Source organism: Pleurodeles waltl, chromosome 4_2, assembly GCF_031143425.1.
Source record: "Pleurodeles waltl isolate 20211129_DDA chromosome 4_2, aPleWal1.hap1.20221129, whole genome shotgun sequence".
Taxonomy (NCBI): Eukaryota; Metazoa; Chordata; class Amphibia; order Caudata; family Salamandridae; genus Pleurodeles; species Pleurodeles waltl.
In genome coordinates this window covers 590,355,320-590,371,728 of record NC_090443.1, presented here as the reverse complement: position 1 = coordinate 590,371,728, position 16,409 = coordinate 590,355,320, and the positions used below count along the sequence as shown (strand labels likewise).

At 48.0% G+C, this 16,409-nt stretch overlaps 1 protein-coding gene across 1 annotated transcript in view; it reads left to right on the top strand.

The window, feature by feature from the left end:
• Nucleotides 1-16,409, top strand: part of DPYD (dihydropyrimidine dehydrogenase) — a 3,199,941-nt gene that overhangs the window by 3,160,692 nt on the left and 22,840 nt on the right. The window contains exon 22 of the mRNA XM_069232136.1: nucleotides 15,344-15,484. Within this exon, the coding sequence (XP_069088237.1) occupies nucleotides 15,344-15,484 (141 nt within the window). The remainder of the gene's footprint in view (nucleotides 1-15,343; nucleotides 15,485-16,409) is intronic.

Genomic DNA, 16,409 nt, shown 5'->3' with positions numbered 1-16,409 from the left:
GAGACCCCAGGGTTTAGCGGGTCCCCGGAGGGGCCCGCGTTTCTGAGAGGGGGGAGCGCGAGGCGCCCCCCTCCACCTGCAAGGATTTCCCTGACTTGGGCCCCCCCCTGGAGAGGGCCGGTGAAGGCCCGGGGGGCCCCCCAATGATCCCGGGTCCCAGAAGGGGCCCGGCAAGGAATCAGAGAGGGTGCGTGCCGCCCCTCTCTAGTTGCCAAGTTAGGGAGGCCCCCGTTTTGCGCAGAAGAGCGCCGGGGGCCCCATTTATTCGTTTCAGGCACGGAGGTGCCTTTTCATCATTTACAGGTACTTTTTAAAATGGACCAATATGATTAAGAGTTAAAGTTCTTTCTACAGACTTTATTGATTGTGTTATATTGCCTACCTGTTCTATGATGCTTTTACATATGTGTGCACATGTTCCTTTTATGGGCATGACTTGCTAATATGTTTCCCTAACTTGCCATAGGTTTTCTAATGTTCCTAGTATGGGCGTTTTATGATATTCTTATGACAAGTGTGCTAATGTGATAACGTGTTTCCTGACTACTGCTTATGTTGCAGAATACTGAGTAACCTGTGTGTTATGTGTGACTACTGCTAGTTTGCAGAGTAACTAATGTGTAACGTTCTGACAACTGCTAAGGTAGCAGGATAGTACTGTTATGTGATGTTGGTCTAATAATTACGTTGTGTACAATACAGTGTATTTTCATATAATCTGGTGTTGTGTTTCCTTTGTGGTGGGGATATTGCGTCACATGTATGTGTGTGTTGTGCAAACGCTTTACGCATTGCCTCCGGGTTAAGCCTGACTGCTCGTGCCAAGCTACCAAGGGGGTGAGCAGGGGTTATCTTGGACGTGTAACTCCCTTGCCCTGACTAGAGTGGGTAAGTTTTGCCTGGCTGAGGTGCATACCCTAGCCAACCAGAAACCCCATTTCTAACATTGGAAGTCAGCGGTGAGGATAGGACTTGCGCTTGCACAATACCATTGTGACTCATTATTTCACTACAAGGATTGCGTTTAGACCATCACATGTTTGGCTTCTCTTAACTTTCTCTCTTTGGTCATTTTTCCTGTTTTCAGTTCTCACGCTTGGGTATTGTGGTTGTCACAGTTGAGTTATTTGTACCTTTTCAAGATGGGGCTTACCTTTGATTTAGAGGACCTGCCGTTTTACACGCAGGGGGAATTAGAGGGGTTCTGTAGAGAGAGAGGGCTGCCTGTAGAAGGGGACCTCAGGAGATCTCTGAATTTCTTTGAAAGGTTTGTGACATTTACCCAGGGAGGGAGTGTGCGTAGGGGGTACCCAGAGGATCCTGAGTGTAGCGAGGGTTCCCAATGGGAGGGCTCCCAGACCTCATCCCTAGAGAGTGGTAGAGAGACTGATCAGGAGGGTGAGAATGACCGGTTGGGGACGCCAGTTGACAGGGAAGGCCCCAGTGATAGGGAGTCCCTTGCTGGGTCCAGTGTAAGAAGCAGGGCTACCTCTCATTCCTTGACGCCTGATGAGCTAAGAGATAGGCGGGAAGAGAGGGACCTGAAGTTGCAGTTAGCGCGCCTAGCTGTTGAGGAGAGAAGGGCTGAGGTAGAGAAGGCCTTAGTACAGGAGAGAATGGCAGAGGCAGAGAGGGCCTTTGCCAGAGAAAGACTCGCTCTAGAGCGCAGTCTGAAGGTTCTGGACTCACCAGCGTTGCAGGTGGAGTCCAGTGGTGGCAGCAATGTACAGTGCTGTAGCAAAGAGGTTACTCACATACCCATAGATCTGGTACCTAGGTTCCAAGAGGGGGGTGACATACGTCAGTGGTTAAAGGAATATGAGAAGGCTCTGGTAGAGCGCAGGATCCCTGAGAAGGATTGGGGAACTGGCCTAGGGAGTTTTATTCCTGAGGAGGGGAGGGATGCCCTACTGACTCTAGAAGAGAGTGACAGGGAGGGGTACTCCGCTGTGAAGAACGCACTGATTGTGAAGTATGGTTTCTCCCCTGAGGAATACAGAAAAAGGTTTAGGGGTGGTAAGAAACTGTCCCACCAGTCTTGGGAGGAGTTTGTGGAGGCTTGCTGCATTGCACTAGATGGATGGGTGAAGGGTAGCACAGTAAACAATTTTGAAGGGCTGTTTAATCTGATTCTCAGAGAGCACCTGTTTCGTTGTTGTTTTTCAGAGTTACGCCAACACTTGTCAGTGTGTGAGCTCTCTGACCCCAGGGAGCTTGCAAAGGAGGCAGACTTCTGGTTGCGTACCAGAGGGTCTGGTGTGACATTAGGGGGTGTTCCTAATGAGAGTGGTCTAGGTGTTTCCCAACCAGGTGTGGTGGGAAAGGCTTGTGTCCCAGGTAGGTCCCAGTGTATTGGGGCGGGTAAGGCACCCCATGTCCAGTCTCAGAGGAGAGGGAATGGGGTTGGGCTGAGGCCCAGGGTACCCGAGCTCCAGTCCCAGGTCCTGGAGGGTTCCATGAGTGAACGCCAGGAGGTGAGCCTAGCCTGTGCCGTAGGGCCAGCTGTTCAGAAGGATCCCATTTTGTCATTAGGACTTGGGCGGGTGGCTGGTGATAGCGTTCCGCCGGTCCTGGTGTCTGGTAGTCTCGCTCTACAGCGGAGGAGGCGGAAATCCAGGCATAGGGTTGAGAGGGGGCTGCGGGCCCCAGTGGAGAACCTGGAGGGTCAGGGGTCAGCTCTGAGAGCAGAGCCCCCCAGGAATGACCTTGGTGAGACCATTTCTGGGCTGGGGGGAATCCAGACTCTGTCAGATGGGCAGAGGTCAGGAGACCTGCGCCAGCCAGACTCTTGTATGGCCCTTGGGGAAAGTGTTTCCCTTGTGGGGGGTAGGTGTGCCCCCCAGGAAGTCCTGGTGCGCCAGGCAAGGATTCAACCGCAGGGTGGTGACTCTGGGTTGGATGATCAGGTTCAGGGGGTAAACTCTGACCTGATGGGGAGTACGTGTGCTCCCAAGGAAGTCCTGGTGCGCCAGGCAGTGGTTCAACCGCAGGGTAGTGACTCTGGGTTGGATTGCCAGATTCAGGGGGTAAGCTCTGATCTGGTAGGGGGTAGGTGTGCTCCCAAGGAAGTCCTGGTTCGCTGGGCAATGGTCCAGTCTAAGGGTGTCGTCCCTGGACTAGATAGACAGGTTCAGGGGGTAAACTCTGACCTGGTTGGGGGGGCGGTTAGTGCGCTCACCTCCCCGTGTGAAACTTCTGGTGGCTTCTCCCGAGGTGGGGAGATGCAGGACTCTGGAAGTGGGGTTCAGGGAGGGGGAAGCCCGCCCTGGACCCCGGTGCAACCCAAGGGTGTCGTCCCTAGGTTGGGTGGTCAGTCGCCAGGTAGTGATCCTGGGCTGGCGAGAAAGTTGGGCAGGGCTGCTGTACCCAGCACCCTGGCAAGTGTGGATTCTGGTGATACCCCTCCTAGGAGAGGAGGGCGGGATCCTAGAAGGAGGGGTAGAGGGAGGAGAGCCTCGCCTCTAGCCCCTGTAGAACCTATGGGTGCGGACCCTAGGTTGGTGGATCAGTGGCAGGGTAGAGCCCCTGAACTGATCAGAAATGGAGTGGAGACAGGTTGCTTTGCACCTGGGGCTACCGCCCCCCACTCATTATGGTTTCAGAGACCAGAGGCTCCTAGATGGCCTGGGGCCTGGTTCTGGCCATTGGCAGCTAGAGAATCCCCGTGGGTTGGTCTAGGCTGCCTGGGACGCATTGACAGAGAGATCCCAGTGGAGTCAGGAAGGCGTAGAACTGGAACATGCCCCTGCTGTTGTGGGCCTGGGTCCTTGTTCTATCGCCCCAATCAGGAAAGTACATCAAGGTATTGATTGTTCTCCCCTGGATTTTGGCTGGTAGGGGGTTGTGTTGGACTTTTGGCCATACGCATGGTCATCCCTAGTCTTTTTGCCTCCTTCCTCCTGTTTTTTCTGACCTCTCGCTGTTGGCTCTAGGACTCTGAGCACTTTATCACTGCTGACCAGTGTTAAAGTGCAGGTGCTCTCCCATCTAAAGTTGGTATGATTGGCTTATACCTGATTGGCATATTTAATTTACCTATAAGTCCCTTGTACAGTGGTATCTCTATACCCAGGGCCTGTAAATTAAATACTACTAGTGGGCCTGCAGCGCTGCTTGCGCCACCCACTGAAGTAGACTTTCAAACCTGTCTCAGGCCTGCTAGCGCAGGGCCTGTGTGCGCAGTTTTCTGCCACAGGGACCTGGCATCTAAATTTACTTGCCAGGCCCAGGACTCCCCTTTTACTACATGTAAGTCACCCCTAAAGTACGCCCTGTGGGCAGGGTGCCATGTATGTAGAAAGGCAGGACATGTGCCATATTGCATGGCCTGTCCTGGTAGTGACAAACAGCCTAACTTGGTGTCTCACTGCTGTGAGTGCTGCCTTCTCATAGGATTGCATTAGAAATGCCCTGCCTTAGGTGTAGGGGTATTGTCTGATTTATGAGGGCTAGCGTAGGCGTGTTTGGTATGGTTGTGATGGTGATAATAAATACTGCTTACTGGTGTGGGTGTATTTTTTATTACTATCACAGAAATGCCACTTCTAGAAAGTGCGCATTTATCTGTGCTTATGATTCTGGTGTTTTGCAGCTTGACTCCAATCCACGTCTGGGCAGAGTGACAGTTGGGGCTTTGTGCATACTTTTCAGACAGCCTGTACACAGGGAGGGTGGAGGTGTCACTGAGGTGCATCTACATACTGAATAGTCTTCCTGGGCTGAGAGAAGGGAGAGGCGGGGCACACCTACATTTGTAAAGGCTGTGCCCTGGCCTCACACAATAGGGTCGTTAACCCCCCACTGATGTTTGGAGCCTGTGCTGAAAGGAGAGAGGGGGCACTCCCAGAACCAGTTGTAACTGGCTGGAACCTCCTCTCCCTACCACTGTAAAACACTGTAAGAACTGACTATAAGTACAGGGGAATTTTCCCCACAATTTGAACATTCTTGGAACTTGGAACTGGACACAGAACGCTGATGAATGGACTCACCAGGAAACCGCCATGGACTGCTGCTGCTGTGCTGACCTGTGACCTGCCTGGTCACTAGGAGGAACTGCCACCATCTGCACCCTTTGTGCTGGCCTGTAGCTGAGCCCACCAGCCCTGTGCTCCTTTTTGCTTAGGTTGTTCCCAGGGGCAGGGTGCTGTGGCCCCTGACCCCTGCACCGATCTCCTACAGCGTTGCTTTAGCGCTTAGGGAAAGCGCTCTTCCTTATGGCTGCTGCAGAGGATCACCGCCGCAACCGGGGCTGTTGAGGTGTCGTAGCGCTTTGAAAGCGCCTTTCTTATGCCCAGAGAAATCACCGCCGCAGCCCGGGCTTTGAACTGTGCCCTAGCGCTTTGTGAAGCGCTTCTTCGTGGATTAAATATCACCGCCGCAGCCGGGTTCTTTCTTCGTTGCTGAGCGCGAGGAGCGCGCTCAGCTCTGTGCCCCCGGGGCACAGGGAGGATAATTTTTTTAAGAAATCGGAGCAAGCCTGCTCCTCGCGTGCTCCCAGGGGACGCGCCCTTCTCAGGGCGCCCCCGGGGCACCAGCCGGCCCCACCTGGGACCGCAACGTCATCTGGACGGAGAGGGAGAGGAGGACGCCTCTCCCTCTCGTGCAGGAGTCCCGGAGGACTCTCCTGCGATTCCAGGCCGGGCGGCAGCCTCATCGGAGGCTCGCCCTGGCCCCCAGCTCTCTTGTTGGCCCCCTCGCGGGCCAGGAGTCTTCTATCACGGGGTCTCCCACTGGCAGGGCCACGGAGGTCCAGGGAGACCCCAGGGTTTAGCGGGTCCCCGGAGGGGCCCGCGTTTCTGAGAGGGGGGAGCGCGAGGCGCCCCCCTCCACCTGCAAGGATTTCCCTGACTTGGGCCCCCCCCTGGAGAGGGCCGGTGAAGGCCCGGGGGGCCCCCCAATGATCCCGGGTCCCAGAAGGGGCCCGGCAAGGAATCAGAGAGGGTGCGTGCCGCCCCTCTCTAGTTGCCAAGTTAGGGAGGCCCCCGTTTTGCGCAGAAGAGCGCCGGGGGCCCCATTTATTCGTTTCAGGCACGGAGGTGCCTTTTCATCATTTACAGGTACTTTTTAAAATGGACCAATATGATTAAGAGTTAAAGTTCTTTCTACAGACTTTATTGATTGTGTTATATTGCCTACCTGTTCTATGATGCTTTTACATATGTGTGCACATGTTCCTTTTATGGGCATGACTTGCTAATATGTTTCCCTAACTTGCCATAGGTTTTCTAATGTTCCTAGTATGGGCGTTTTATGATATTCTTATGACAAGTGTGCTAATGTGATAACGTGTTTCCTGACTACTGCTTATGTTGCAGAATACTGAGTAACCTGTGTGTTATGTGTGACTACTGCTAGTTTGCAGAGTAACTAATGTGTAACGTTCTGACAACTGCTAAGGTAGCAGGATAGTACTGTTATGTGATGTTGGTCTAATAATTACGTTGTGTACAATACAGTGTATTTTCATATAATCTGGTGTTGTGTTTCCTTTGTGGTGGGGATATTGCGTCACATGTATGTGTGTGTTGTGCAAACGCTTTACGCATTGCCTCCGGGTTAAGCCTGACTGCTCGTGCCAAGCTACCAAGGGGGTGAGCAGGGGTTATCTTGGACGTGTAACTCCCTTGCCCTGACTAGAGTGGGTAAGTTCTGCCTGGCTGAGGTGCATACCCTAGCCAACCAGAAACCCCATTTCTAACAATCACTGAAACATTTGCAAAAAAAGTATTAATGTGAAAACTGTACATGGCAGGGGCACAAGTTATAGTTATATTAGGGCATGAGTTGCAGTTACTTGAAATAACTAGAACAGCTGAATTTCTATGGTTTTGTTTGTATAAAATGTGATCCTATCTATAATGTCTTAGGATTTTTATTACATTTTTAAGGTTGTTTTTAATTCTATTTCCTTGATGCAAATGTCCTGGTAACCTTCTTTCCTCAGTGAATTTCTATTTTTTTTAATGGTATTTCCAAACTATAACATCCATATAACCTTTGTTTTTTTCAATGAATTTCTCAGTCTTTTTTAACGTCAAATAATATTTAATTACATATGTTAATTCAACTGCAGCCATGCACGGACTTCCACCATGTGCAGTGGGGAGTTGGCCACAGACCAACTCCAAAAGGCAACAAACCCATAGGCCCCCTCCCCAGTCCACTTTTTGGCCCTCAGAGATGGAGTATGGCATTTTTTAGGTGCATTTTCAAACGGGACGGGAACAGAGGCCCCGGGCCACTTTTGGCTCTGGGGACCCCATTTCCCAGGGCCCAGCAAAATATTTCAATGTTGGGGGGCATGCGACCCCACCTTCTCATGCCGATTTCAGCCCTGGGAACCCCAACACCTAGAGCCTGACAATATATTTAATGGGAAGGGGGCATATGTCCCCTCCTGCCTTGGCTGAATTTGGCCCCACGAACCCCATTCCCTGAGTCCCACCACATGTTGGGGAGAAGGGGTATGTGTCCCTCTCTCTGGGCTGATTTTGGCCCCAGGGGCCTTAACCCCCCAGGACTCCCCAATGTTTTTTAAATGGAGGGATACATGGCCCCTCTCTTTCGGTCATTGGTGGTCCCAGGGACCCCATCCCTGACCCCCACCACTATATATATAGGGGAGGGAGTGCCTAGCCAATTTCAGCCCTAGAGACCCAATCTCTTGAGGCCTGGCCATATTCCAAAGGGGAAGGGGTGCATTTGGCCAAGGGCTTGGCGGTCAAAGGGTGGTTTTCCTGAAGCCTACCCAGGGCACTTTCCACCCTATGGTTGGGGGCTTTGAGGGGAGCCCGAAGTGACCCCTGGCCCCAGCCAGCTCTCACCTCCAGCAGGAGCTGGCATTGCTCTTGTCCTGCAGGGAGCAACAAAAAATGCTGCTCCCTGTGGGCAGGAGCAATCTTTTCATCTGTTTCATTGACACTTTACTACGGGCAAGGTAATAGATGAAAAGTCAGCTCCCAGCGGATGGGAGCAGTTTTCATGTTCCTGCCCACTGGGAGTGGACTCAGTGTTTGCACTTGCTTGGCTGGAGTTTATGAAATTGCTCTCCCCAAATGAGAGCAAATACAATCATCCCTTTCCATGCCAGTGCGGGCAGGGAAACCCCTATGTCCCAGGTGTGGGCTCCCTGGGACAAAGCCTGAGCATGGGGTCTCCAGGGCCATTAATGGCTCAGGGAGGGAGGCTGATGTGATTAAAGCAATATTAGAAATGGGGTCTCTGGTTGGCAGTCAGTTTGCACTCCAAGCAGGGACCCTCACTCTAGTCAGAGTAGGGGAATAAACACCTAGGATAACCCTTACGCACCCCTTGGTAGCTTGGCACAAACAGCCAGGCTTATCTCAGAAAAATGTATAAAGTATTTGGACCAACACACACAAAAATACAGTGAAAACACTACAAAAGGGACACAACACCAGTTATAAAAAATAACCAATATTTATCCAAATCAAACAAGACCAAAATGACAAAAATCCAACATACACAAGCAAAGATATGATTTTTTTCATTAAAAAGAATCTTGATCCAATGTATGCACTTGTTTTTACACAAAATACCTGGTATGCATCAAAAATAAAGCTGCACAGGTGAGCGTGCATCAGAAAACTAAGCGATGTTTTGATTCCTGACTCGCAAGTGAGGTCGTGCGTTGATTCTTCTCCAGTCGGCTAGGCGGTGCATCATTCCTCTGTCCCACAGAGCGATGTGTCGATTACCGGATGGGCAACCTCAGGTCTGTGCAGATTCACTGTAATTTTGATGCCCTGCGACCATGCCTGCGAAATCATGGTACATGGTGGTGAAGAGCTGCGCTGCATGGGTGATGTGTCAATTTCAGCAGCCGCAAGCCAGGGTTGCGTTGATTTCCCAGCCATGATGCAGGTGCTGTGTCAATTTTTCATCTGCAAGGCAGATGCTCCGTCAATTTTTCTCCCGCTCTGCTCCAGTGCATCGATTTCAGCCTTGGTTCCACCAGTTTCTCCTCTCAAGGGCCTAGGGACTTGCTAGGGCACCACTTGAAGGATAGGAGTCTCAACAAGTGAGTCCAGGTACTGGCAGAGGAAGTTTTTTCATGGCCTTGCGACTTCAGAATAGGGGGCAAGCTCAGTCCAAGCCATTGGAGACACTTCACAAGCAGGAAAACACCACAAAGTCCAGTCTTTGTCCTCTATATGGTAAAAGCAGCAACTGCAGGCCAGCCCAGTAAAGCACACTCACAGGCAAAGGGGCAGTACCCCTCCTCCAGTTCTTCAGCTCTTCTCCTTGGCAGAGGTTCCTCTTGGTCCAGAAGTAATCTAAAAATCTGGGCTTTTGGGTCCACTACTTATACCCTTGTCTTCCTTTAAAGTAGGCAAACCTCAAAGGAAAGTCTCTGTTGTTCACAAGATCCTGCCTTGCCTAGGCCTAGCCCCAGACACTCACCAGGGGGTTGGAGACTGCATTGTGTGAGGACAGGCACAGCCCTTTCAGGTTTAAGTGTCAGCTCCTCCCTCCCCACTCTAGCCCGGGAGACTTATCAGGTTATGCAGGACACTCTTCAGCTCCCTTTGTAACACTGTCTAGAGGGAATTCACAAACAGCCCAACTTTCAGTCTGACACAGATGTGGATTCCACATGCAGAGAGAGGCACAGAATGGTTAAGCAAGAAAATGCCCACTTTCTAAAAGTAGCATTTTAAGAGGCAATGTAAAAACCAACTTTACCAAAAGATATATTTTTAAATTGTGAGTTCAGAGACCAAAAACTCCTATCTGCACCTGCTCCCAATGGGAAACTGCACTTAAAAGATATTTAAAGGCAGTCCCCATGTTACCCTATAGGAGAGATAGGCCTTTAAATAGTGAAAACCTAATTTGCCAGTATTTCACCATCGGACATGTAAAACACATCAGTACATGTAGCTTTAACATACACTGCACCCTGCCCATGGGGCTACCTGGAGCCTACCTTAGGGGTGCCTTACATGTACAAAACAGGAAGGTTTGGGCCTAGCAAGTGGGGACACTTGCCAGGTCGACTTGGCAGTTTAAAACTGCACACACAGACACTGCAGTGCCAGGTCTGAGCCATGTTTACAGGGCTACTCGTGTGGATGGCAAAGTCAGTGCTGCAGGCCCACTCGTAGCATTTGATTTACAGGCCCTGGGCACTTCTAGTGCTCTTTACTAGGGCCTCACTAGTAAATCACATATTCCAATCATGGAAAAACCAATTACACAACAGTTTACACAGAGAGCACTTGCACTTTATTACTGATCAGCAGTGGTAAAGTGCCCAGCGTACCAAAACCAGCAGAAACGAAGTCCAGCACACAGTCAAAAACACAGGAAGCAGTGGCAAAAAGACAGGAAAAACCACGCCAAAGATGCCAGGTCTAGCAAGCAATGACCATAGCTAGTCTGAGTTCAACAAGAATCAGTAGGAAGATCTTTTTTTAGAAATTTGTTACTGAAACAGCATGAACTCACTGTCATATTGACCAGAGTGTCAAAGATGAGAGTGTTTTAAAAAATAACCCCTTAATGTTTTGCAGAGTTCACAGGTGTAGGTAAAGGCCCACACATCTCTGACCACCAGCGTTCTGACCACACCGAGTGCTGTACCCCAAAAACCAAGATCTCTGTCATGTCAGCATTTAATTTTAAGCAATCCTGCTTCATCCATGTGCTGATACCAATCATACAGAGTTGAAACCTATCTGCTACAAAAGGCAGATCATGAGATAAGCAGATGATGATTTGGGTGTTGTCCACATAGGACCACACCTGAAAGCTGAATGACTGCACAGTTTAGCCAGTGGGCGACATATAGGTTATATAAAGAGGGGGGAGTTATGGAGGACCCCTGTGGATTCACACAAGGGAGCTGGAACGGCTCTGCCTTGAAGTTGCTGCAGCAGACTATTTGAGTCCTATTTGTCAGAAAGGAACCTAAGAGATCCAAAGCAGTGTCCCTCAGTCTTGCTTGATGCAATGTTTGCACCAAGAGGAATGGGTATATTGTGCCACTGACAGTTCTAGCATTACCAAGACAGCAACACCTCCTTAATCTACCTGGTAACTGATGCAATCTACAGCAGCAACCAGCAAAGATTTAGTACTGACACCACTTCGGAACCCATTTTTTGAAGGATCCAAGAAGTCCAGTGCAGTAATAAACTCAGCCAGTTCCTGGTTGATATATTTTACAAGGATTTTTTCTGGTGCAGGCAGAAGAGAGATTGGACAAAGATTTTTTAGGACCTCTGGTTCCCCATTGGGTTTCTTTTGAAGGGAAATGTCTACTGCCTGCTTCCAAATGTGGGGAAACACTCCTGTTATTAGTGTCTGATTGAAGGTCTTCACCAAAAAGGTTGGAATCTGACCCGGGGCAAGTTGTATGACTCTGGAAGAGCAGGGGTCATTAGGTGAGCCTGATTTCATGTTCATAAGAAGACTTTTTACTTCCAAAGTGGAAATGAGAGGAAAAGCAGACATAATTGCAGAGGTGTGCTGGTCAACAATGTCTTCCGCAACAAATGTGAGGGGAGGCATATCCTCATTGATGTTGAATTTGGAATAGATCTTTCAAGATCTTATCGCTAAAGTAAATTGCAACATTGTTGCAGAAACTTTGTGAGCACTCCAAGGACTGCTGGACCAGAGAAGTAGAGAGCTCTTTAACCACATTGAAGATTTTGCTGGAAGTATTACTAGGCAGACCTTCGTTTGTTAATGTAAGTATTTCACAGCCACAATGGCACACTTCTACATGAGTATCAGTTCTTTATGTTTACCTTTCTCCTCTGTCCTCTGTGGTAGAATTTGCCCTCCATTTCTTGCCTCTGGATGGGGGATGGCATCTCCAGGGCCAAACACAGCCCAGGGAGGGCTGCCAAGTGGCCCCACTCCCCTTTACATAGCTGGCTGGGCCCTGGGGGATGGCCCCAGGGAGGGTGCCACGTGTCTCTATTACGGCCACGCTCCGGGTGATGGGGTCCCTGGGGCCGAATGCAGCCCATGGAGAGGGCTGCATGCCCCTCTCACCCTTTGTATTTAGTGACCTGGTCCCATGGGATGGGGTCCCGGGGACCAAATGTGGACTGGGAATGTGCCTCATTCTCCCATATTATTACAGAGAATTCCTCCCTGGACATGTCCCACCTGGGGACTCAAAAACATAAGTGCAGGAAGCTGAACTTGTTGTTTTTTTATTGTGCCATGGATCACAGCAAAATATGTTTTTTTGCATTTTTCTTGGGTTTTGGGATGAGTCCAAAGTCTCAAGATTGGGGCCACCACTTCGTAGTTGTAGCAGTGTTGCTGTTTGGCATATGGATTCATGGATTCACTGGGTGCATCTGCATTTCTAAATGCACATAAATCTTTTTTTTAATAACTCCAAAACTACTGAACAGATTTACACCAAATTATAAAAAGAGATCTTTCTGGACCAAGATCTAGCTTTCTGCCAAATTTTGTGTAATTTCATTCAGCGGTTTGGATTGCAGTTGTGTCTAAAATCCCTATGGGAAATAACATGGGAAAACATGTTTTGGGAGCCCCCCTTTTCTCGGCTCCTGCTTTACTAATCACCAAACAGCAGCTAAAGTGACTGGTGCAGTAGTTTTGAAATTTTTGTGAAGATTCATCAAATGCTGCCAAAATTATTTGCAAAAGGATAAATGCTCAAAGGCATTGCGTGGTAAAAACTGCATTTAAATACTGTTCACCCTTCATGCCTGCTCATGCCACCTTAGTGTGCATTTTTAAAACTGCTAATTCCACCCAAAAAATTAACCTTTTGTCAAGCCCAAATCTGCCTCTTTAATACTTAATAGTCAACCCTAAAGTAGGCTCGGGTTGCCAATAGGGCAGGGTGTATGGTATTTAAAAAGTAGGACATTTTTACCTATGTTTAAAATGTCTTGACAGTCAAAAATCTCCAAAGTCGGTTTTCACTATGGCAATACTTGCTGTCCCACAGAAAAGCACCGGGTTGAATTATAACACCTTATAATACATAACTTCAGTTTCAGAATAGGTAGGATCATGATTCAAGGACTCCTATTAGTAGCAATTTAAATTCCAATCTAATGGTCCAATTAGATTTTAAATCACTGTTTTGAAAGTGCCACTTTAAAAAGTTGGCTTTTACATGCCATAAGCCTCTAGTACCCTTTTCAAAGTTAACTCCCATTGTTAACTTTCACTCAAGGTGCATATGGCTCCAAGGAAAGGGAACAAAAGGGTCTCTGCTGGGAGGAGGTGCGAACTCCTCCTGACAGTATGGCCTGGGGGGAAGTGCACACCAAATGCACAAACTTCAAATGGACATCCCTGTCACAGGCAAATGCAACTCACACCTGCTCCTGCCATTGTCCAAGTTACCAGAGTAGCACCAATCCCAGTGGGCTGGGTGGGTCTGTTCTAGAACTGGTTATCATGGGGAGTTCTTTATTTGTCTGGTACACACCGAAGGGGTCCCAGAGCTCTGCACAAAGAAAGAAATATCAGTTTTAGTCAGAGAGGCAGTAAGGGATAGTGTAGAGTAAAGCACACAGGAAGTGCTGCAAAAGTGGATAGGGGCACACCAAGGTACTTGTACCCCATTGGTAAGAAAGTGGACAGGAGTTTACCCACCCAACGAGTATAAAAGTGGCACGGTCATTACCCCCTTCAGAACACCTATGGAACTGTAGAAGACAAAAGAACTGCACCTGCCTTTGAACCTGTGGAGAGAAACTTCAAGTGCTGGACCAGCTCACACTTATATCCAGGAAAGAAGAGCGGGCTTTAAGGGCTAGTTGGCTGGCCTTCTGCTCAGCCCCAAGAACAACAAAGCTGCATGAAGCCAAGCCTGTACTGAGCCCAGCTGACCAGTTGCAACCGGATTTGCCTTGGACCCTTCTAGAGGCTTCTGGCCTTTGAGAAATTGAGTCCTAATCTACATGTGGTATCCAAAGGTCCTGGGCCCTTGGCTGGGGCTACAGTGTACTTAAACATCGACTCCACGCTGTGATGACAACCATGATCATGCATTAACAAAATTCGATGAATTCTACCAATGATTCAATGCATAAGTGTAAAAGAAAAGTGTAAAAATGAATAGGGTCCTTGGATTAAATACAAAACAGTCTAAACTGAGCAACTAAAGAGCATGTTTGGGATAATAAAAATCCTTAACCATTCCAGGGGCGGCTCCTCTGCAATGGCACAGTAGTGTCGCCCCACTGGCCAAGAGCCAGCAGCTGAAAAATAAAACACCACTTGAATATTGTTTTTTTTTCTGCTGCTGACTCATCCAGCAACATGTGAAGGACAGGGAGGGCTGGGTCTTGGGAGAAGGAGGAGAGAGTGCATTAAGTGTGCATGTTTGCTTCAACGGCCTAAGATGGCTGTCCAAACACACATGCACACATAGGTTTCTCCAGCCCGGCTGTGTTTAACAGCCAATCTGGACAAACTGCACAGGCCCCAGGGTTGTCACTTAGTGACAGTCCTAATGCTGCTATCATGCTAGCTTGAGCATAAAAGCAGCACCAGGATTTCTGGGGAGCCTGTTCTGGTGTCCCAGTGAATGTTAGGACTCCAGAACAGGAAAGGAGGCTGAGCGAGGCTACAGGAGAGGACGGTGGTGGCGGCGACGACCGGTGAGTCTTTTTTTTATTTTCTATCCCCTGTCCCTGTCTCCCTCGCCCCTCCACGTAATATTTGCGGCTGCCGCCGCTGAACCATTCCCTTAATAGTTCCATTGGAAGGATAGAGAAGTGTTGTTTTTTGAGAGAATACATTTCCATGATTAGCCAGTAAAGAGTTCCAGTCTGTCAGGCACTGAGACTGGTGGGGCTGAGTGAAGTCAATTAGCTGCAACGATGCACACTCTTTCTCTGAGGGCTTTCAAACCTGTATGACAGCTATTCATCATATAATAAACTAACCTATATAAACTTACAACTCTTGGGGTGATCTTCCAAAAACACTCCACAAACTGGGCAACTGGGACAAAGTCCTCCCACCACCCGCCAAAACAGGCAACAGTAATTCGTACCAACACTCTGAAAACTTTCTCTGTTTTGAACCCCTTTACCAAATTACCCAATTAAGGATTGCATATCTTTGAGTTTAATAAACGTAGATAAGTAGAGTCGTGTATAACGAAACATTTCCTTTACAAGCATTTAAATAGGTTGATGTACTTTTTTCAAAACACACCAGTGTAGTGACAGTTGATGTGCTTCAATAATTTAAATGTGTTAAATTGAATACATGGTTGTCTGGAAAGAAGTGTATGTATTTCCTTAACCGTTATATAGCATTACTTACTGTTCTTAATGTCATCGCACCATTTTATTTGTAGGATGTCATTGGAAGAGCTCTGCAGTACATTGGGTCTTTTAATCAACTCAGTATCCCAGAGCAAGTTGTTGCATTGATCGATGAAGAAATGTGCATAAGCTGCGGCAAATGTTACATGGTTTGCAATGACTCCGGTTACCAGGTAGGTTTAAGCATAATATGAGTAAATTGGTTCAAGACTTTCTTTTTCTTGTTTCTCTGCAGACACATGAAATGTATGTTTCAATGTAGAAAGATCTTGCCATAGTGACTGGTTGATGGTGCACTGCATGAAAAGAATTATTGGGAGAAGAGATAAACTAATGGACCGACTAGTTTATTCAATACTTTATAAATAGGTGGAGGAAATTAATGGCAGTAAAGACACCATTGACTAGCAATAGAATTTGCTTCAACTACAGCCCTTAGCCTGGAAAGAAACGTGGAGTTACGTTTACAAAACCTGTCTACTTCCGTTACACTACTCCAAGTTTTGATATTAATGTTTTTGTGTTTATTATTTAAATTGATGTTTTATGTGCACAATTCACAAACTCTCTGACATTTAAGCTAAACCTTGCCCTGTCTCTCACGGAGAACAATATATCAAGAGATAGCTCTTTCATCCTTCACCAGGAAACCATGCCAAACACTCCTTAAAGTATAAAAATGGTTTCATTTACAAGCTCCCAGCTAAACTACAATGCTACCAGCATCAAAAACTCTACTGGGCCTCTGTTCACGTCGCAATAAACATTATTCTTTACCATACTGAATGATAGATGCACACATCAAGAGCATTTTGTTAACCTAAATAAATTAAGATGCCTAACACCATAAGCATTATCTTGATATGTACATCTCTCAAACTACATTCCACCAACTTAGACGACATACTTTCACAGAGCAGCTCAAAACTCACGGTTAACATTCCCTAACTAGCACTAGCACAGTCACAGTGCATGTTGAAAGCATCATATAGGAACTCCATCCGCACCCCAAGCTACACAATGAAAAAATGTTGTGTCATACACATAGCTATCATGATTTTACTTTCAACTGTGTATTACTAATATATATTGGTCAGC